This window comes from Ursus maritimus, unplaced genomic scaffold (genome assembly GCF_017311325.1).
Source record: "Ursus maritimus isolate PB19 unplaced genomic scaffold, ASM1731132v1 scaffold_8, whole genome shotgun sequence".
NCBI classification, from domain to species: domain Eukaryota; kingdom Metazoa; phylum Chordata; class Mammalia; order Carnivora; family Ursidae; genus Ursus; species Ursus maritimus.
Genome location: NW_024426996.1, coordinates 18,932,175 through 18,955,498, shown reverse-complemented (window position 1 = coordinate 18,955,498; position 23,324 = coordinate 18,932,175). Strand labels below are relative to the sequence as shown.

The following is a 23,324-nucleotide window of genomic DNA, read 5'->3' as shown; positions in this document are numbered from 1 at the left end:
TTTCCCATTCCAAGTCTAAGCTTAGCAAGAGAAAAAGTACTATGAACAGAGGGAAGGCTCTAGTACATTCCATTTCAGATGCCATTCTTAACCCAAGGTGCCATTTTAGTATAAGCTGCTGAGACACTAACCAAAGAGTGAAAGTCAGACAGCAGCCTGGGCTGTAAGGCTTCCCCTGTCCTTGCTACAAAACCACAGAGTCCTCTCCTTGATCCACCCATCAGCTTCTTTGCATAGACTGAAGCCTCATTTTTTAGGGATTTCTAGATGCACAGTTATGTGGATTCTTTTCTTTTGCCACCAAACACTGCCACAATTTCTTTTAACATATTTTACGGTGCTCTCTACCCAGAAGCTACTCCATAAATATTAATAAAAATCATTACTGTTACCCTATTGAATCAAAGAGCCTATACATTTCTTACTGAGTACTTGTTACAATTTGATTTATGGCAATATTTACTTAACATGAGTGGCCATTCACTTAACACTTGGCCTTTTGACACTAACCACATTTTAAGTAACGCAAGTGCCAGGATGCATTCATGTGTAAAAAATATTCACCAAAGAAATATTAGCAGCAATGGCACATAAATTGTTTCTTCATTTTTAGAAGACTGGTAGAAGCTATTCTTGAAAGTAATTTTAGCGGCTAGAAATATTAAAGGTAACATTAAGGCACTTGAAACAAATTATTCCTCTATCTAGCAGGAAAGATTTAATTGCACCCTACAAACATATTATCCCTCTTTTCAGATAGGTGTTGGGAGACACGATCGGTGCCTAGTTTATATGTTAGCTCAGGAATAGGGGAGGGAGGACATCTGATTCTGTTTAGTTAAGATGATTTAACTCAGAATGGACAAACATAACACGGTTGCCATGTTAAATTGTATTGTCTTTTAATAGGAAGTTCAAATGAATGGTCGTCTGAGAAAAAAGCACACATTTTTCTTTAGAGAACAGTAGGAAAATCCGATGGCACATTTCAGAAAGATTTTCTTTTTAATTCCAAGAGTATATAGAGTAGAGAAGCTGTAAGACTTGAAGACTTATGGAAGGTTTTAGAGCACTCCTACTTAAAGGCAGGAAGAGATCTGTTTTTCAGGTCCCTGCCCCCCCCCCACCTCAGCTTTGTATCTTAAGACGTAGTAGGAAAATCAGATGAAATAATGTCTTTGAGCTCCCTGGGCTCACTGAAAGGCACTGTATAAATTTGGTCTATCTTATTACTAAAGTCTACCCCACGCACTGCACTCTGAATCTACCCTTACGTGGCCAAGAACATCCTGGCTGTTAAGAAGAGTGGGCAAATTAATCCCTACAGGGAAGAAAATTCAAAATTCTTCATTACCTTGCTGAGGTGAGAAAATCCTTTAGCTCAATTTGCATGCGCACCCAATCACAATTTGACAGCTACATTGAAATGAGCCTCAGGTAAATAAGAAAGGAAAGATAAAACCAGAGCCTGTTAACCCAACCACCACCGGAGCAAAAGGAGGAAAATACATTGGAGGAATGACTTTCATCGACAGGACACTTGTTTGCTCAGTATGAATAGTGTGTTTACGTGTCATTTTATAATGAGAAAAGAAATTGTGATAACAGCATGGAGAAAGAAAGATAAATGGGAATCTATGATATAAAAGGAGCTTTACACTGAAGGCAATCCAAAGATGACAAAGAACAATAAAAATCCTATGAGCATTTTGACGTCTATAAAACGCACGGATGGGTGCCTTTATCGCCCTCCCTCCCTCCTAACACACCCTTAAGGCAAAGCCCAATAGGAATGTACAATGTTGAATACATGGCTTTATTTCAAGTAAGTTCATGAATAGATAGAGCAGGGCTGGCAGCCTGGGGATTTTTTTTTTTTTTAAGCTGCACCACGACTGTTAAGCAAAATGAATAGTGTTTCTATTCAGAAACTTCTCTCCCTTTATTTCCCCACTGTGTTCTGTGCCTCTAGTTCTTCAGTAAAAAATATCCAGATAGGAATGAAATACTGAAAGGTGTTTTCTTTGCTGAACAGAAACTTCAGTGTGTTCACGTTTTCAATGATGACATTCTCCAATTTAGTTTTTCTATTATCAATAGTACTATCAGTAGGTGATATTTTTTGTATACCGTGAGCAAAATTAAAACATTTTGAGGACTGCAGGATTCAGCGAAGCATCAATTGTTTTAAAAATCTGCAAGGCTTGAACTCCACATATTAAACCAAATCAAAGAGGATAATTCATGGAAATTATCAATGGTTCTGACGGCCAGCTTTAGAAATCCACAGAACTGCAAAGATGCGTGTTAGATTATTGTATAAGGCTAAAACATAGTTTGAGGTTTTGTGGAAATCAAGGTACTTTACCCCAAACGTAAAATACAATACTAGGCTTCAAAATTTGTAGAGCCAGTCAAAGGAAAATTGTATTTAAAATAAGTAGATATTATTAACTAAAACTGAAATAGGATACTATTTAACAGTTGATTTCTCTTTAACATTGACAACAGTGACTTTATTGTATTTTAATCACAAATCAAAGGTCAAAATTAAAGCTTAAATCCTCTATAGAATCCAAGTTGATTTTTTTAAAAGATTTTATTTATGTATTTGACAGAGAGAGAGAGACAGCCAGCGAGAGAGGGAACACAAGCAGGGAGAGTGGGAGAGGAAGAAGCAGGCTCCCAGCGGAGCAGGGAGCCCGATGTGGGCCTCGATCCCAGAACACCGGGATCAGGCCCCCTGAGCCGAAGGCAGGTGCTTAACGAATGAGCCACCCAGGCGCCCCGAAGTTGATATTTTTAAAAAATAATAAGGGGTTCCTGGGTGGCTCAGTTGGTTAAGTGTCCGACTCTTGATCTCAGCTCAGGTCTTGGTCTTGGGCTTGTGAGTTTAAGCCCTGCATGGAGCTCTGCATCCAGTGCGGAACCTACTTTAAAAATAAACATAAAAATAAAAAATAAAAATAGCAGTGTATAAAAAGCTAAGTCGCTATAACTTAAAGATGTGATTTTGTCACTTGTTTTAGAATCATCCATTCTTAATGTGAATTTTCAGCATTAGAGAAATTACCCTGAGACTGATTATTGTAACTGCAGCTAGTAAAACACAAATTAAAAATAAAACACCAAAAAGGAAAAATTGAACATCTGTAAAGGGGCCCTTGTGACCTACAACGAAAGCTTCAAGATTACATTTTTCTATGAATTTCTATTTTTTTCTGGGCCGAGTAACAGCTCCATACCTGTGTTTCTTAATGTCATTGATTCCATTTTTCAGATTTCCAAGTCTTTCTGTTGGATTTTGCCTAAAATAAAATTTTTTTGACAGGCAATTTATAATAATTATGCTTCAGTGAATTTTAAATTAAAATTTAACATTTTTTTCTTTACGTATTTATTCATTCATTTATTCAACAATATTCATAGACCAAGCAGCTGAGTATAGGAAAATGAAAAACACATGCCCCTCTCCGGGGGCATGTATACACACACGCACACACACACACACCCTAGTGCTTCAAATGAGCTATGAATAAGGATGCTATCTTACCAACTTTGCTGAGAAAAACAGGGAAAGCTTTAGAGAATCATTTCCATCTGAGCTGGAATCTTAGAAACATGCAGAGATTTCTGTTGGCAACCCACAACTAGGTTTCACGTTCTAAATTTACTAAATGCTAATGCTTTTTAAAAAAGTTCAAATGTGCAAAAAAAAGAAAACAGTGACAAAGTTTAAACACAAATTCCAGAAGTCTTTTGTTCTCCGATATAATACTTTTAAGGGTAAATAGAAATGTGGTATAATTAAAAATAAGGCCAGAGAGGTACTGTGTTTTAAAATGAAGACTGACAGAGGGCAAGTAGCAACACTTTATCACCACCACTGATTTTCTCCCAAAAGAACAAGGTTGTAACTTAATTACTCCGTTATTAAACTAATGTTCTTTTTGCCCGCGTACAGATAAAGATGAGTCCCAAAGATAGGCTGACAGCTGCAGATCTCTCTTACGTAGGTATTCTGGTTCTGCAGCATGAAGTAAACGCAAACTCCTAATAAAAAAATGATTTTCTTTATATATAACTTAGCTACAGGGAAAAGTACAAAAAGTAAATGCATACCTAATTTTAAATTGTGTGGACACAGAAATGAGAAGACCTCACACTTCCCCAAGAACTAGGGGTTTTAATTTTCATTCTCACCTGCAAAGCCTCCGAATCAAATCCTCAGGTCGTCTTGTGATCTTTCTGGGAAAATCCATTTTTTCAATTCCTTTGAGAATCAGATTGTAGGTCATCATTTGGTCAATCCCGGAAAAGGGAGGGCTGGAGAATAGCCAAAATAGGACATTAGGACCAACGTTTCAGACACATTTACAACTGACGTTCTTTCCTTTTCTTCCCTTCCTCCTTCCTTCTTTCTCATTAGTCGTTGTATAAAAAAGTCTGGATATATGCTAGAAAATAATTTCATTGATTTCATATCACTTAACAAATCACACATACACACATACAGGTAATTTGTTAGTTGGTGATAATCACTACAAAGAAAAATAAAGGAGGGGACACAGTGACAGAGAAAGGTGTGACTTTCTTAAACCTGATATATGGGAAAAGCCTCTTTCATAAGTTGACAATTGAGCAGTGGTTATCAATGAAGAGAAGGAGGGAATGAGCCACACCATTATCTGTAAGCAAAAGATTCAAAGACAACAGTACAAAGGCTAGGAGTCAGGAGTGGTGTGGGTTGTTCCGGAAACAGTGAGGAGGGCTGGTTTGCTGGGGGGAAAGTAAGGAAGCAGGAGAGGAGTAGAAGCAATGAGGGCCATATCATGTGCAGCTAGTGGGTGATGCTAAGGGCCTAGGAATGTGCTTTGAGTCAGATGGCAGAGTTTACAGCAGTCAGAGTAAGCTTTTTTAATTTTTTTTTAAAGATTTTATTTATTTATTTGACAGAGAGAGACACAGCCAGCGAGAGAGGGAACACAAGCAGGGGGAGTGGGAGATGAAGAAGCAGGCTCCCAGTGGAGCAGGGAGCCCGATGCGGGGCTCGATCCCAGGACCCTGGGATCATGCCCTGAGCCAAAGGCAGACGCTTAGGGACTGAGCCACCCAGGCGCCCCTCGGAGTAAGCTTTTTAAAAAAAAAAAAAAAAATGTATCAAAAATGACCTGTGATGGTGCCAGCAGTGGGGGAAGGAAGGCCTGGTGGCCTCAACTCGGAAGGTAGAAGTGAAGGTGGTGAGATGTGCTTGGCTTCTGTATCTATTTAGATGGTAAAGCCAATAGGATTTGCCAACACGGTGAATGTGGTGTGTAGGAGAAAGAAAGGATTCTAGAATGACGCCAAAGTGTTTTGACCTACGGAATGGAGCTATTGCTTACTAAGAGAAGAACGGCTGGAGCAGGGGCCGGAAGTGGGGGTCCAGAGGTCCAGAGCAGATTCTGAAATGTCCAAATGGAGTTAGGTTTTAAATGTCCATAAAGAGATGCTATGCAGGCAGCTGAATTTGTGAGTCTGGTATTCAGGAAAGAGGTCAGAGCTGGAGGCAGGATTGTGGGGCATCATCAGACAGGATTTCTGGCCATGGACTTGACGATATCAGCCAAGGAGTGGGTAGATGGAAAAGAGATCAAGGACTGAAGTGGCCCAATGTGGAGAGGTCAGGAGGATAAGAAGGGTCCAGCAATGAAGACAGAGATGGAGTCCCCAGTGTGGGGAAAGACATGAAAGGAAGGTCCTAGAAGCCATGTGAAGAGAGCACTTCAGGGGAAGTGTGGCTAAGGTAAGAAGGCATTGGGAATTGACCACTGAATTTGGGTAACGTTTTAACTCACACGCTTTGCTATTAAAAACACTTTATTCTACTGTGTCATTTACTTTCTGAAAATTGAAGATGACTTTCATGAACTACTCTGCTCTATCTTGGCCATGCTTGAAGACCTTTGGATACTGAGTTCCCGCTCTCAGGAATAAACTTGAAATGAGGTTGGTGCAACAATTCGCAACAATCTATGTCTTGCTTGTGAAGAAAATAAGGTACAAAAAAAAAGAAAGAAAGAAAGAAAGAAAGAAAGAAAGAAAGAAAGAAAGAAAATGAGGTATGAAACAAAAAGCACTGCTATATTTTCAATACTTCTATATTTACAATTATGCTGCGTTTGTTGTGTTGTGTTTTAGTTCTTTTTTCTCATTTTTATTTACCTCCTGACTCCCTAGAGTTCAGGGCATTTAAAACTAAATTTTCTCATGCCCTACCGTGAAAACCTTTACAAGAACAATTTCTTAACTTCTTGACAGTTCGAAGCCACTTTAACAACTCCAAGTTATTGGGGATCCCCCCTTCCTCATTCCCTCACTTTATTTCCTTATTCCTTGCAGAAACTTATTTCAGTTGATAAAGACTGAGTTGTATATTCCCTAGTTACCTACACCAACCATCATGTATTTCGTAGCAATGCAGCTGACAAATTTCCCAGGGACGAGGAACAAATTCTTGAAATAGAACTCCTTATGTCCCAAGACTGGAAGCAACTTTCTCTCTGAATGACAGTCTGGAAAATTTTCTCTTCTTTCCATCAAAATCTTAAGCAATGACTATTTGAAACTGAATACAGATAATATAAAATAATCTTTCATATCTGTTTGCTCAATGCATGTGGACAAGGAGGTTGAATATAGCCACAGGTGATCTAACATTAGAAATCTGTGGTATAAAAGTTCCAGATTTGATGAAACTCTTTTTAAATATGTGTTAAGACTTGAATCCCTATCAAAGGGCTCATCCCAGCATTTCATATGCCATTCCATATGCAAATCCTCTCTGAAAATAAGACTGAGAATATTTGCTTATAAAGGTTTCTAAGGATGATCAAATCAGTTGATGAGAAACAGAGGGTGAAAACTGAACTGGATCCCGGGAGGATGTCGACGCATTATACTAAAAATGCATATGGATAAGGCACAGGCGTGTAATGGAAAGTGTGTCACATTTAGGGTTAGAAGATCTGGGATCAAATCCCTGACCTTAAGCGGGTAGCTTTCTGTCCTGGCTGTCTAATCCATAACATTTAAGTCATAAAACAATAAAAATTCCTTCTTTAACTTCCACACAAATTCGTGAAAACTAAACTAGATGATACCCACGTAAGAGCTTTGTAAACTGTAAAGTGCTTCACGATGTGAGGTGATATTATATAGAGCGTGTGTGTGTGTGTTTGTGTGAAAATGCATGTGCCCACATGTGTATGTGTGCACACATGTGGAATATTTGGGATCCTGGATTCATTAATATAGCCCTTTAATCCCTCCAGGGGTGATAATTCAATTTGAACTGCTACCCCTCCTGCTGTATCTGGTCTCTGTTCATTAGCACCTCTAGAAAGCAGTTGACAAGGAGATTAAAATTTAAATCCAGCAACGTTCCTTTCTCTTGGCTTTTCTGGTTAATGATTTATTGGGAAGATGGAAGAACTCAGCTAAATTTAGTTTCATTGTTTAATGGATTTAATTGAAACATGAATACTCTTTTCTCAATTACGAAAAATATATATGAGAGGAATATGAGAGGAAGTAATTACAGCCCACAGCCTCAATTCTTCTCCTTATTCTTAAAACGGAATTGCCACAATCTTCACACATTTAACAGGCTATCTGTAATAACAGGCCTCGCCATTTTAGGTAAACCAAAGCGATCCTGTACTTCTTTCCTGTGCCTTCCTGAATGTTTTCTCCACTTTACAAACCAGCAAGCATGCTATATGTAAAATATACAAAGGGAAAGAGTCATCACACTTGATCAAAAACATTTCTAACATGTTAAACCCTTAAGTTATATATTTGTTATCGTTAGTAAATTATTGTGGCACTTCTGTGAACTGAAGGTACTTACTTGCCGGTTAGGAGCTCATACACCAGAATTCCCAGAGACCAAAAATCCACGCTGAAGTCATGTCCTTTGTTGAGAATGACCTCGGGGGCTACATACTCTGGAGTTCCGCAGAATGTCCACGTTTTCTGTCCAGATCCTATTTTCTTCGCAAATCCAAAGTCAACCTGGAAAAGAATGTCAAAGACATTTTCAGAGACCATAAAACTCATGCTCTTCTTTACGTCTCCCGCTAACTTCTCCTACCTTCTGTCTATACCTCCACCCTCCCCTTCATACAGACACACACACACATACACACATGCACACACACCACTGACCCTCACATTTATTCTTTTGCAGGACCAGGTATAAATCTAGTTACACTGGAGGAAGTTCCATGCACACACCTTTATGCCCATGACCCCTAGAAGATGAGAAGAATGGTTAGCAAAGAATGGCTAGACCATCACAACAAATGTACAGCTCAGAGCATGCAGACAGATAATTTTCTAATCAATGGTGGCATTCATGAGGAAGAGGAGAGAAAGGGGAAGTGATAGACCTTGGTGCACTTCAAGCTCCATCATGAAAAGAAAAGTAATAACAAAATTGAGAGTTTGGGAAAGAGACCATTGTTGAGAAAAAGGGAGTCTTAAAATTCTGGTCTATCTTTAAAAACCAACATGCACAATGTCTGCACCCTTTACATTTTGGCATTCCAACAAAAAAGCCAGGATCACCTCTTCTCAACTTTGGCCAGCCTATGGACACTTCGAGTCCTTCTCTGGCAGGTCAGTGGTGAATAGCACCTGCAGGAACTTACCTGTTCTGAAAAGACACAGTCAGGACCCACTATCGGCCAGGCTCTGTACTAGGCTTACACGCACAGAGTTGCCTCGGGGAAACTCAGAGTGTTGGGAATACTGACACATAGGCGATCAACATTATTTCATGCGATACATGATAGAGTAGAAGATTATGCAGAGGGCCAAAAAATATATACATTATTTTCTGGAACATTAGGGAGAAGACCACTGGGGAAGATGTCAAGAGGAGGTGATATCTGAGCTCGGCCTGACTGAGAATCAGGAACCCTCCTCGGGTAATGAATTGGTGCTACCCTCATCCGTCTTTTCAGAACAGGCCCCTCCACTTCTCTGAGACTCTATTTAATGAACAAACTCTGCGCACAGAATAGAGAAGGGGGCAAGGCTGGAAGGACAAGAGAACTTGCTCACTGAACGCAGCCAGTGTCCGTTACCGACAGCCCGCCCCACAAAACAAACAGCTGGTTTCTGCCCACAGGCGTTGTTAAGCATGTACTTTCCATCTCTAATACACGCAGGCATTGTTTTAATAAAACCGCCCTTCACCTCCCTGAAGGAAACAGACACACAAATTATACCTGAGCCTCAACATGCACATTTTAAAGATTTTATTTATTTATGTGACAGAGAGACAACCAGCGAGAGAGGGAACACAGCAGGGGGAGTGGGAGAGGAAGAAGCAGGCTCATAGCGGAAGAGCCTGATGTGGGGCTCGATCCCAGATCGCCAGGATCACGCCCTGAGCTGAAGGCAGACGCTTTAACGACTGCGCTACCCAGGCGCCCCTCAACATGCACATTTTAATAGTTTCATTGTGCACATGGACTATTGCAATAATATGGCAATAATATTGAGTAAAAAAAATAAATAAGGTTAACATATCAAAATTGGCCCTCACCTAAAAGAGTATGTCAATGAACCATAAAATCCAGCCCTCCTTTATGTATTCCAATACTACTATTTAAAGTGTTTGTTTTACCCTAAATAAATCTCTTAGAAATTTAGCTTTCCACTAATGCTTTTTAGTACTTATCATGTAACAGCAAGGATTTCCTTATTAGAAAAAGGGAATTTAAACAGCCTAATTTGAAGTGGGATTTTACTGTTTTCTTTTATCTATACAAAATGACTCATAAAGATTGTATCTAAGGGAATGCTGGGGATACTATGAAATTAAAATTTGTAACCAGCTGAGATTAGCTTATCTACTTATCCCTCAGAGAAAGAACCAATATGAAAATCCTAGCTAATTTTATAAATACTGAAATTTAAGAGACAAGAAAGCAATGCTTATAATTGCATTTGTGTGTATGCACATATGGAAATATTATATTTTGCTGTTTCTTAATAGGCTTTCAACTCCTTTTTTTTCATTGCATTTAAGTTTTCCTTTTAAAAATGATTGCGTGTTCATTAGATGTTTAGGAAAGTTTTTCGAGCTCTGAAAATGGTGAATTTTAATTTGAATAGCTGGTTTTGCTTTTGTAGTATTTGAATATGACTCACAGAGATGGCCATCATTATATTAACATTTTAAGATTTATGAGAACTTACCACTTTTCTTTGATCTATCAACTTTAGTCTAATCCATTTGGTCAGAGGAAACTGACACTCAGACCTATCCAAAGGCGCATGCCGAATCAAGAAGGCCTCAGATCGTCTAACGTCGAGTTCTGTGTATTTTCTATGACCATTCACACCACCTCTGTCTTATACCACCATGATTTCCACCACGAAGCTTCAGTCTTTTTAACACTCTCTCTTCTAGGCAACATAAGTTCCGAAACATAAGTTCCTTCCTTCCTTCACTCCCTGAGTATCTACTGAATACCAGAATGTACCAAGCACCAGGATACAGACAAAGCCCCAGTCCTCTCAGAGATTACATTTGAGAGAAAGAGGAGAGCAAGCATGAAAACAGAAGATCGTATATAATAATGCCAGATAGTGACATATGCTGTGAGGAAACATGGCAGAGTGAGGGATGGAGATCAACAGAAATTTTACTTTAAGTAAGGTGACCAGGAAAAGGCTCTCTGAGGAGGTAGCATTTAAGCAGATTTCAGCAGGAATCTGCATGAAATAAAAAGGGCTCTGTAAAAATCTGAGCAAGAGTGATTCCGACAGAGAAAGAGCAGTGCGAGGGCCCTAGCTTTTGGGAACGTAAATGGTAAGTTTAAGGATCGGCAAGAAGGCCAGTGTGGCTGGGCCACTGTGTGTGAGGGGAAGAGAGACAGGAAGTGAGGGCAGATTATGTATTGGTCTGGTAAACCCCAACAAGAACTTCAGATTTTTATTTTATTTTATTATTATTATTATTTTTTTTGGTCTAAGAGGCCACTGGAGAATTTAGAGAAGGGTTATACATGTCCTGACTAATGTTTTAAAGGATCATTCTAGAAGGCAAGAAAATAGACCACACTTTTTTTTTTTTAATTCTACTAACAAAACTGAGCTTTCAAGAAGAATATCCAGAGAAGCCACACACAGGTTTTCTCTTGTCTCTAAAAAATTTCCATTATGAAAGGCAGCTTACATGATGTTGAGTTTAAAAACATCAAGCCTCCAAAGATTTTAATGAACTAGAAAGTTTTAAGATGCTTCTAAATCTGCAGTGGTGATTGCATCATTCAGAAATAGAAAAATTAGCATTGTGGCTTGCTGGTCCCTGAGTCCTGTAAGTATTAGCTTTTTCCCAGAAGTTTCTCTCTGGGTCAGTAAATTTGTCAGCTATTGGTTCCCTTGGTCACATAAAAAAATGGATACAAAATGACCAGTCTAATTAAGCCAAATGACTCATGGGGACATAACATTCCAAAAAAATATTTATGTGGAATTTTCAGGGCACCTACTTTGCCCAAGTCTAGACAAGGGTACAATGGAATCTGTTTATTCTGTCTGCAACAAGCAAAGATGATTTCACGTCCTTGTGATACCAACGTCCATCCAGTAGAACAGGCAACCGTGGATGGCTTCCACTGGGTGGGAGGGGGAGGGAGGGAGGCTAAGGTATGCATCTTTCATGGCAACAACCCATTCTTTATGGGGGTGTGGTGACTCACGCCCACAAGTTGCACATTTACTAGAAAGTGGGCAAGTTGAAGGGGAGCTCTGCAAGCATGAGCACAAACTGAAAAACTCTTTGGAGGCTCATCTCCTATGCCACCACCTCTTTGAAGCCGTCCTTGAATTCACAGAACCAATTCCTTTCTCCTCTGAGGTACCTTAACCCTGTTTATGTCCCACAGTTCTGTCTTTTGCGGCAGTATCCTCTACTTGTGTGTGAAACAATCTAGCTCCTTGAGGAGAAGCGTTGTATCTTATTCATTTTGTAACCCCTACAGCATTTGTAACACAGCAGATGTTCAACACCTGTTTGGCGAAAAAAATCTGAAGAGATAACCGTTAACATCAGCTTCGATGAGATGTGTGAATGCTATGTATATGTACATGTGAGATCTTCACAACGGCTTGGGGAGCGAGGGATATCATCCCGAAGTTAAAGAGGAGAAAATTAAAGTCTAGGAAGGTCGTGGATGCTTGAGGTGAGACCTGAACCAGCTTCCAAAGGGAACTTCCCGTTATACATAAATTGATGAGGAAGTAGAAGAGTTTTAGAGAAAAATCAACATAGACTCAGCACATTGGTGGGGAAATCTTCATCACTACTTACTAAGTACAGCTAACAATGGCCTGGCAGAAAGAATATAGTGGGAGCTGATAATCACTTTTATTTGTTAAGTTAGGAAAAACTTGAAACGTATAAAGGGATGTGACCCATGTGCAGGGTATGAAGCGTGAGCATAGAGGCACCCCCGCAGCCACCACCAGCTTAATGGAGCAGCGCCACAGCAGAAGCCCCGTGTGCTCCCCCGCGACCCGCTGCACGTCGCCAACAGGTCACCACGACCCTGACTTGGGGGTTTGTCAGGTACTCGCATTCCTTTCTAATTTTACCACGTATTTCAGATCCTTAAGTAAAATAAGCTCTTGTTTTTAAGAACTTTAGAAAAATCTTACATCTATTATTGGGCAAACTGCCTATTTTCATTTAAAATTATCTTTGTGAATTTAACTGATATTGGGGTACCTTTATTTTCATTGCTGTATCACACACCACAAATTAACACGCAATGATTTTTTTTTGTCCGTTATGCTGCTGATGGGCAGCTGTCCTAAATCTAATTGTGTGCTATCACGAAATGCTTCTATTAGTATCATTTTCCAGTTACCTAGCAGAGGGACATGTAAGATGGTAGAATTACAAGATCAGAGATGTGGTGTCTTCAATTTTACTACACGTTTACTACACGTTGTCAGATTACTTTCATTAAGGATCATACTGCATTACCTCCCCCTTCCCCAGCACAGAGTTCCAGTTGCTCTGAGCCCTTACTGTCCTTTAGTGATTAACTTTTATTTTTGCCATTTGTAAGTATTAAATCACTGCGGTTTTAATGCACATCCCCCCCCCGCATTAGTAATTAGTTTGAACGACAGCATTTAATTCTGGTATCTGAGAGAATTTCCTCCCACCCTCTTCTTGTTTGCCTTCAGAAATGTCTTGGCTGTTCTTGGCCCTTGGTTAGTCTTTATAAACTTTAGAATCGGTTTGCCAAACTTCATGAAAAGCTTTGCTGGAATTCCGCTGAAGTGTATCTGATCTATAGATCATTTTGGAGACTCTTCCTATCTTTATGATGTTGAGTCTTGCTATTTTGAAACCTACATCTTTCTGACTTAGGGTTACGCTGGAGCTGCTGTAACAAACACACCTAAGAAAGTATAAAAGCTTACACTCGGCATTTATTTACTCCTCATGATGAATTTTCTTGAGCAGTAGGGGGATCTCTAAGAAGTGGGTCAGGAACATAGCCTCCTTCCTTTTTTTTTTTTTTTTATTTGAAAGAGAGAGAGAGAGAGTATGAGCGGGGGAGGCGGGCCGAGGGAGACCAAGATACAGAATCCCAGAGTCCCTGCTGAGCACAGAGCTCCACGTGGGGCTCAGTCCCACAGTCCTGAAATCATGACCTGAGCTGAGATCCTGACCTGAGCCGAAATCAAGAGCTGGACACTCAACCAACTGAGCCACCCGGGCACCCCTGGCATCTTCCACTTTATGGCTCTGCCAACTTTAAATCTCAGTGTTTTTTAGCCACAAGTCATAAAGACTGTGTAGAGATCATCTGCAGAGGTCGCTATCACCCAGGTTTGATTGTGGTGACAAGCGTGTCAGCTCACACTTCTCTAGCTAGAACTGTGCCACAGGGCCACAGCCGGCCACAAGGAAAGATGGGGTATGTTGTCTAGCTCTGTGCCCAGAAGAAAGAGAATGAGCCTATTAATCTACATGTTTTTATTGTCTTTCTATAAATTCGTCTAAGTTTCCCAATAAAGCTTTTACACATTTTCGTTAGACGTATTTGAAGATACATTCTATTTTTATTTTTTAATGTAAACATATCTGTAGGCTTTTTTAAAAGGATATTCGTAGTCCTAAATATCAACTACATATCTGATATTTAAAAATACACTGAGTTCTTACACTATTAATCTTATAACCAGCAATCATACTAAATTCTTCACTTAATTTTCAAAATTTGTTGTTACAGTCTGGATTTCTACATAATCATATCACATAAGAAAATAGGTTTTGTTGTTTATGTCTCAGTCTTTCTTTTAATTTTATTTATATCTTCCTCCATTGGGTTAGAACTGCCAATAAAATATAGAAGTGCTTATTTCACTGACTTTTAAAAGCATACTTCTAACGTTTCATCATTATGTACAGTGTTTGCTCCAAATTTTTGTTAGGTATCTTTCATTGGGTTAATAAAATTTATTTCTATTCCTGGTTAGCTAAGATTTTATCATAATTGAATGTAGAAACATATCAAAATTTTCTTTGTATCTATTGGGTGGTCGAAAGAATTGTTTTTCTTTTCTAATCTATTAAAATGGTGATTTGGTTTAAGAGAATTTTTAATGTTAAACTATGCTTGAATTCCTGAGATATATTCATTTTATTATGATGTCTTATTATAATTTATATTCAGTTTGCTAATACTTTACTTATGATTTTTACACTAAATCTATGAGCTAGATGGGACATTAATTGGTCTTCCCTGGGAGTTTCCTTTGGAGAACCAAGTTTACAGTAGCCTCACAGAATAAGACGGAAACTATGTCTTACTGCTTTCTGAAAGAATTCACATCTGATTAGTATTATAAGTCCTTGAGTGAATTCTCTGGATGTGGTGTGCTACAGACTGAATGTCTGTGTCTGTACAAAATTCCTATGTTGAAGCTCTAATACCCAATATAATGATATTTGGAGGTGGGACCTTTGGGAGGTAATTAGGCCACAAAGGTGACATCCTCATGAATAGGATTAGTGCCCTTATGTAAAGAGACACAAGAAAGATGATCTCTCTCTGCCACGTGAGAACAGGGTGAGAGGACGGCCATCTTCAAACCAGAAAGAGCCCTCACCAGAACCTAACTATATATATATGATATACATATCATATATATGATATCACATATCATATCTATAGTATATATATAGTATATATATAAATAAATAGATATTTCATATATAGTAGTAAAGGTGCCCAAATACTTTCTAATCCACATAAATCTCTGCTTTAACTGAAATGATATTCATTCATAATGGTATTTATCTGTACCTCTTCTCTGTTTTCTTTTGAAGAATATTTCCACTTTGTTAATTTTATTAATCTTTTCAAAACATCAACCTTTGGCTCTGTATCCCTTTGTTTTCATATTTTATTAATTAATATTCTTAACTTTATTTTTTCCATCTTTTCCTTGGTTTTATTGTGCTTCTTCCATTTCCATCTTCTTAAGTCGAATGCTTAGCTCATTAATTTTTAGCCTTTCTTATTTCCTAGTTGAGACATTTAAGACTACAAATGTTACTATCACTATCATTTTAGCTGTGACCACATGTGCTGATATGTAGTTTCTGTTGTGTGGCTCAGTTTTATAATATTCATTAAAATTTCTTCTTCACGGATCCTTGAGTTATTTTGGAATATCCTTAAAATTCCAGTGAGATAAGTTACGATTTTTGTTAGTGGTTTCTTCCTGTTTTGTTTGTTTTTTCAGATTTTGTTTTTAACTTCTAACAAATACATTGACATCAGTGAACAAAACCTTTATGCTCCTATTTTGGGAGCAAGGAGGAAGCTGCCCCTCTGACTTTTCATTCCTTCTTATATGCTAAGCAATGTTCTAGGTCTGGCACTAAACACCATAGCATGGTTTCTGCCCTCATGGGGCTATTAGCATAGAGGGGAAGGTAGGTCTTAGAGAAGTAGGCAACAATATCAACATTTAATATGTTCTACATTGTATTTTCTTATATAATTCTCACTATAGGATTAAGTTGCTCTATTACCACATGACAAGTGTTATTACTCACACGAGTTAAGAGCACAACCATATAGAACATTTACTGATGAATGATGAGTTAATAACACAACCATACAGAATGTTTATTGATTTATTGAATTACCACCAAGTTTTCTGCTGAGCAAACCCAAGAAGGGAAACTACTATATTAATTCTGCTTGGGTTGAGAACAAGGTGGATTTTTCTTTAAACTCTTTAAGTACTGTCCTACACCTTATTATTGTCTTTGATTCATTCATGATAACCAAAAGAAAGACTCTTAACCATTATTGCCTTCATCGGCTTTCCTTGGCCTTGAAGTTATCCGATGGGCCGGTGAGAGATGGTGATGTGAAGTTCTTTTAGTAATATCTGCTAATCCTTAATCTCCTCTCAGTGTGTTCACTGATATAGACAGCTGGGACCAGGTAGGATTCATCTGGAAACAAATCTAGTTGGTCATCTCAATTGTTAATTGGGGAAGAAGAGTAGAATGAAGTCTTCACCCCACACTACAAACTCATCCCCTGTAATTATCACAGAAAGACACATCTCTATAGCCTCTAGAGAGACACTTCTAAAACCAAGACCTTTCTCTTACATGGGTCTTTTCCCCCAAGCTTTCCTTGGTTATGCTTTCCTGGTAAAAAATGAAAAACAAACAAACAAACAAACAACAACAAAAAAAAACCACACACAAAAAAACACAAAAAACCCACAACAAAACAACAAAAAAACCCAAACCACCATTCCTTTCTTTCTATCCTTAGATATCTGATCCCTTGCAGATATTGCCAAGAAATGATGTAGGAAGATGAAAAACACCATATAATCAAAATTGGTGAATGAGGCCACGTTCAGCCTTACATGGGGTCTCTCATCCTCGAAGACTTGATGTCCGAGGCTGGACAGCCCAGTGTCCATCACCCAGACACGCATTCTCGCTGTGCTGTCACCAGGCACCTCCACCACGCCCATCCTTACTGCAATCCCCTCCAGAACTCTCAGGAGAACAGCTCCGCTGGGCTGCCAGCCGGCAACCCAATTCCTATTTCTCATATTTGCTGAAACTTGCTTAATGGCCCTAATGGATGATCACATTTCGTTAATTTGTAGTCTTCAACTCTTGGGAACAATATTCTATAAGCCCATTAGATCGAGTTTATTAATTGTGTTGTGCACATCTTCTACCGCTTTACTGCTATTTGGTCTGAATGTTCCATCAATTTCTGAGAGAGGTGTATTAAAATTTCCTACAGTGCTTCGTGCCTCCTTATTTGTTCTTTCAAATTCTGCTTATGTTTGAAGCATTTTAGTAGGTAAATAAAAGATCAGGATTTTTATACCATCTTGATGAAATGAAAGGCTAACCCTTTTTATCTCTAGCAACACCCCTTTCCTGATAATGAAACCTGCATTTCAATTTGTTGACTATTTCCCAGACATATTTTTTTTCTGTCCTTTTCACTTTCACCTTTCTGCAGCCTCATGCTTTAGGTCTGTCTCTTGTAAACAACATATAGCCGATTTTTATTTTTTAAAACTACTTGACAATCTTCCGTTTTGATCTGGAGAGCTCTCTACGCATGTTAGATTTCCTTCTGCTCTCGGTGTGTGCTTTCTCTTGGATTGTTCCCTAGGTTTTCTGCTTCTCTCCTGCTGCCTCCTTTGAAGATGACTGACGTTTTCTCCTACTTTAATTCCAATTATACCGACTCCCGGTCTTCATGCTGCTGCTGTTCAGTTATTTAGCGTTTTCTCATTTTCAATACTAGATGGCAGAATGCGAATGATTCCTGTACACCGTCATGTTTACTATCTTTCTAAGGTTGCATCTCAGACCCTCCATCAGGGATCCTTTTTCAACTCCCTTAAGCACATCCTTTGTATGAAGGTGGTAAACACCCTTCAACCTTGTTTGAAAACACCTTTATATCACCCTTTTAAAGGGCAGTTTCCCTGGATTTACAATTCAAGTTTATTAGTTATTTTCTGTCCGAATTTTAAAAATACGCTTCCACCGCGTTCTGGATTCTCTTGTTGCTATTGTGATGTCAACCGAAAGCCTAAGTTTTATTCCTTTATACATAAACTGTCTTTTCTCTTTGACAGCTTGTAATACTTTGTTTTTGTGGTCCCCTCCGACAATAAACCTCACAGTAAATCAGGGCTGGCCCTTTGTGACCAACAGAATATAGCAGAAGCTCTGAGATGTGACTCTGAGAGTTAAGTCTTAAAAGGCACTGTAGCTTTTCCTTGGATGACTCATTCTGAGGGAAGCCAGCTGCCATGCCATGAAAATATTCAACCTCTAAAGAGGCCCATCTTGCCCCCAAATAACAACAAGCATCAATTTCCCAGCCATATGAGTAAGTGACTTTGGATTCGGATGCTCTGGTCAAACCCTAGACAAGCTTCCAAGTGACTGAAGCCCCAGCGAACAACTGACTGAAAATTCACGAGAGACCTCAAGTCAGAACCACCCAGCTGAACCACTCCCCAAATTCTGAGCTACAGAAACTGTGAGAGATCATAAATGATTCCTGTTGTTCTAAGCCATTACATTTTGGAGAAATATGTTACTCAAAGACAGGAGCTACAACAAATACAATTTGTCCCGGATGGGATTTGTTTGGGTTCCTTTACCAGATGATTGGTGTTTCTTCTAATTCCCAAAAAACTCAGCTGGTATTCTTTAAATACTGCTTTTCCCTCATTTTTTATGTTATTTTTATCTTAGACTCCGATTTGTAACTTTAAGAGCTTCTCACTCTGTTCTCTTATTTTTCATCTTTTTTTTGTGTGTCTCTATGCTACATTCTGTGTTAATTACTTAAATTTATCTTTCGGTGAACTGATTTTCTCTTTATTTGTGAATCATGTGACATTGAACCTACATTTTTCAAATTGATGTATAATTTACAAACAATAATATGCATAGATTTTTGGCATACAGTTCATTGAGTTTTGACGAAGATGATACAGGTAACCACAACTACCATATAGTCAGGACAGAGACACACTCATTCCCTCAGAAAGTGCTCCCATGCTCCTTTCCAGTCTAATGCCCCTCCCGGAATTCTGCAACCATTGTTTTGAAGTCTACCATGGATTCTAGAATGTTGATAAGTGTAATCATACAGAAGACACTCTTATCTGGCTCCTTTTGCTCAACATAGTTTTAAAAATGCATTCATATCGCTGCTTATAGTAATTCATTCTTTCCTGCTGCTGAGCAGCGTTCCATTGCTGAACTGCCACCACGTTGATACGTTTAATTGCTGACGGATGTTTGGGCTGTTTCTGATTTGGGGACTTTTAGAAATAAAGCCGTGATGAACATTCTTGCCCAGGATTTTGGAAGACATGATTTCAGTTTTCCTAAATAAATGCTAAGGAGTGAAGTTTCTACCTGGAATTTGAATTTTTTGTCATAGATGAGGTGTATGTTTGACTCAATATAAAATGGAGAGACTATTCTTTAAAGAGTTTTCTTTCTCCACTAGGCATTTAGGAGAAAGTCCTCACCAACACTTGGTATTGTCAGTCAGTCTTTTAAACTGTAGTCATGTTAGTGGCTATGAAATGGTTACTCTCTGTGGTTTTAATCTGCATTTCCTTGATGACAACTGGTGTGGCTTATTAATCATTCCTATGTCTTCTTTTGTGAAGTGATTTTTCAAGATCTTTGACCCTTTTTTTAATTGGGTTGTCTTTTTATTATTGAGCTGTAAGAATTATTTATATATTTCCCAATACAATTGAGTCCTTTCTATATGTATTGCAAATATTTTCTCCCAGACTGTGGCTCGACAATTCATTTTCTTAATGTATTTTAATTATCAGAAGTTTTTAATTTTGATGAAGTCCAATTATTATGGACTGCATGTTTGTGTCTCCCCAAAATTTGTATGTTGAAACCCTAGTCCCCAATGTGATGGTATTTGGAGGTAGGGCATTTAGGAGGTAACCAACATGAGGTCAAGCCCTCATGATGCAATTAGGACCCTTATAAGGAGAGAGCTCCCCGCAAATTGTGTGTGTGTGTGTGTGTGTGTCTCATGTGAAGGAATGAGAAGGCAGCTCTCTGCCAGCCCAAAAGTGGGTTCTGACCAGACAGATCCCAGACCTGCCAGCACCCTGATCTTGGACTTTCCAAGCTAAAATCTATGACAAATAAATCTTTATTGTTTCAGTTACCCAGTCTATGATATTTTTATTATAGGAGCCTGAAATTTTTAAGATTACTACTATTTGTATTCTAAGAAATCTCTGCCTACCCCATGTTGTAAAAATATAACCATATTACCATCTTGAATTAATTTTTCTATCTTGTGTGAGGTGAGAGCAGGCTCAGTTCCCACATAGGCAGATCTCGTTGTTACAGCATCATCTGTTGAGAAGGCTGGCTCTTCCCTTTTTGCAAAAACCAGTTGATTCTATGTCTATCTCCGGACTTTATTCTGTTAGATTAAGCTCTTTGTCTATCCTGTGTTATGACACTGCCTTGATTACTGTAATTTATAGTACCAGATACTATAAATTGCTCAATTTTGTTCTTCTTTTTTCAAAGTGGTTATTAACTTTTCTAAACTCTGTGTTTCTATGTAAATTTTAGAGTAAATGCCTCAGTTTCTAAAAATGCACCTGCTCCAATATATATTACAATGACCTTAAATCTGTAATTAATCTGGGGAGAATGGACATCTTATCAAATATTGAGTTATCCAATATACGAACATACTATACCTTACCATTTAGTTATATATTTTTTTCTCAGTAACGATTTGTGATTTTCAATGTGGAGGTCTTATGCATTTTTACACTTTAAGTGTATTCAAATTTCTTATAATGTTTGATGTTACTATAAATTGTATTTTATTTCATTTATAAATATTTACTGCTAGTATACAAAAATCGAGTTTTTATTTATATATTGATTTAATTTATATATTGACTTAATTGACATAATTTTATTTCTTTTTTTTTTAAGATTTTATTTATTTATTCGACAGAGATAGAGACAGCCAGCGAGAGAGGGAACACAAGCAGGGGGAGTGGGAGAGGAAGAAGCAGGCTCATAGCAGAGGAGCCTGATGTGGGGCTCGATCCCATAATGCCGGGATCACGCCCTGAGCCGAAGGCAGACGCTTAACAACTGCGCCACCCAGGAGCCCCTATAATTTTATTTCTATATTGACTTTGTACTGGTAATCATGCTTATTCTTTCTAGCACTTCTTTGGTAGAGTCTTTAGGTTTTTCTATATAAACAATCATGTTGTCTGAAAAGGTGACTTTTTCCTTTCTCCTCTTTGACCTTTCATTTCTTTTTCTTGGTTTATTTCATTTGCTAAGACTCTGTTATAATGTTGAAAAAAGGTGGAAAGAAAATACTCTTACCTTGTTCACAATCTAATGGGAAAATGTTCACTATTTCACTGTTAAGTATGATGTTAACTAAAGATTTATCCCCATGCCTCATATAGTAAGGCGTGTCCTGAAATGAACAGCTTAAACAGCTGTAGCAATATGATTCTTCATCCAGCATGATTCCCTTTTCTCAAGGTTTAAATGTCTACTTTTTGCTGCTCTCATTCACACATTTTTACACATATAATTAATCTCAGCATGATGATTAGTCCAATGCAAGCTGTTCTACCATTCATGAAACTTCCTTAAACGTATCATTTCGATTATATTCTTAAGTCATTAATAGAAGTTTATTTATTAGGTTTTTTTTCTAAACCTATTAGATTTTTTTCTCTGTTCCCTTCCTCATTTGTCATTCCCTCTCTTATTTGTAAAAGGCATTAGATGGATTTATTTTACATTTTGTATCTGATTACTCCAATAATGAAGCACTTATTGACCTGCCAAGAAATGCTCATGGTACCTTTTTTCCCCTCATATATATTTTCCTTTTTTTTTTTAAATGTGAGCTCATGTTCTCTGGGACTTTATCCCTGGGAGTTCTTTGTATCCTGAGTTAAGAGTACATTCGTCCAGACAGAATATACATTGATTCTTGAAAAGTTGGGCATGTTACCAACATGAATCCATTTTCAAATTCTTGTGTGGGGTTTTCCATTTTTGAAGACCGAGCACCCAACCTCCATGAAGACAAGCCTATGGCCAAGAATTCTTAAAGGACACTCTTTTACTCCTCTACCAAGAGCCCAATAATGAGAAAAACATGTTTTCTTGCATGTACTCTGTCTTTAGAAATTAGATCTTTTTTATGGCTTTCCATTTTTCTGAGAGTGTAATCTGTATGGTTGCTGGCTCTGGGAAATGTTCTCTGATTCAACTTCCCACACTGCCCAGGTCCAAAACTTGGTCTCCTGTTCTTACAAGGTGCAGCTACTAATGTCAGACTTCTGGGCCATCTCGGATCGCTGGGTGCCCACAAGACATCAGCTTCATTGTTTGAGTTCTAGGCTATACTCCTGCTTGACCACGGTTCCCAACCTCGGGGAAATCCTAGTGCTGTCTTATAAAGTCAGGCATGCACGTAATACTGCTTTTCATGTTTTTCCAGTATTTTTAGACATTTGGTAGTGAGAGAATTTCAGCATATCTAGCTTGATATACAGCTAGAAATGGAAATATTCAACATTTACATTTTAATCTCTAGAGGCTTTAGTTGTCATTCTTCATTTAACTAGTTTACAAATTAGTTAGCTGGATGGATAACACTGGCTAACAAGAGAGATATTTATCAACCCCCATGGCTATGAATAATAAATATGCTATCTGATTTTTAAAAAACAGCTCTGGGGAACAAAAAGGAATGAATCTCAAAGATAGTCTGCATTCCTCATCATGGTGTTAGTTCTAGAATATTCCAAAGGGTTTCCCTAAATAGGTGTAAGAGGCATAGCCAATGAAAGAATTGTGAAGAAGAGGAATGATTGAGGCCTGTGTTAGTACCTCCTCCGTTCTCAAAGCTGCCTTTCACAGATAAAATAAAGCTTGAATGGATCAAAATGTTTCTTGGAAGTTCACCAGACTTCACATGAAAGGACTTATTTTACTCCTTCACTGTGGAGAGAAATCGCTTGGCAATTACACATAATAAGTTTAATTCCTAAGGCTAAATTACACACTGTAACATGTGGATGATAAAATCTGCTTCATCGTTAAGTATAGTAAGTGCAAAATGTTTAGCACGGGTCTTGACACATGACATACTAAACTACGTGTGAAGTGA

At 38.3% G+C, this 23,324-nt stretch overlaps 1 protein-coding gene across 2 annotated transcripts in view; it reads right to left on the bottom strand.

Moving 5' to 3' along the window:
* Window positions 1–23,324, bottom strand: part of PRKG2 (protein kinase cGMP-dependent 2) — an 81,947-nt gene that overhangs the window by 5,445 nt on the left and 53,178 nt on the right. For both annotated transcript variants that reach the window (XM_008693277.1, XM_008693278.1), the window contains exons 14-16: window positions 7,892–8,055; window positions 4,204–4,326; window positions 3,246–3,308 (exon numbers count right to left, since the gene is read on the bottom strand). In XM_008693277.1, coding sequence (XP_008691499.1) covers window positions 3,246–3,308; window positions 4,204–4,326; window positions 7,892–8,055 — 350 coding nt within the window. The remainder of the gene's footprint in view (window positions 1–3,245; window positions 3,309–4,203; window positions 4,327–7,891; window positions 8,056–23,324) is intronic.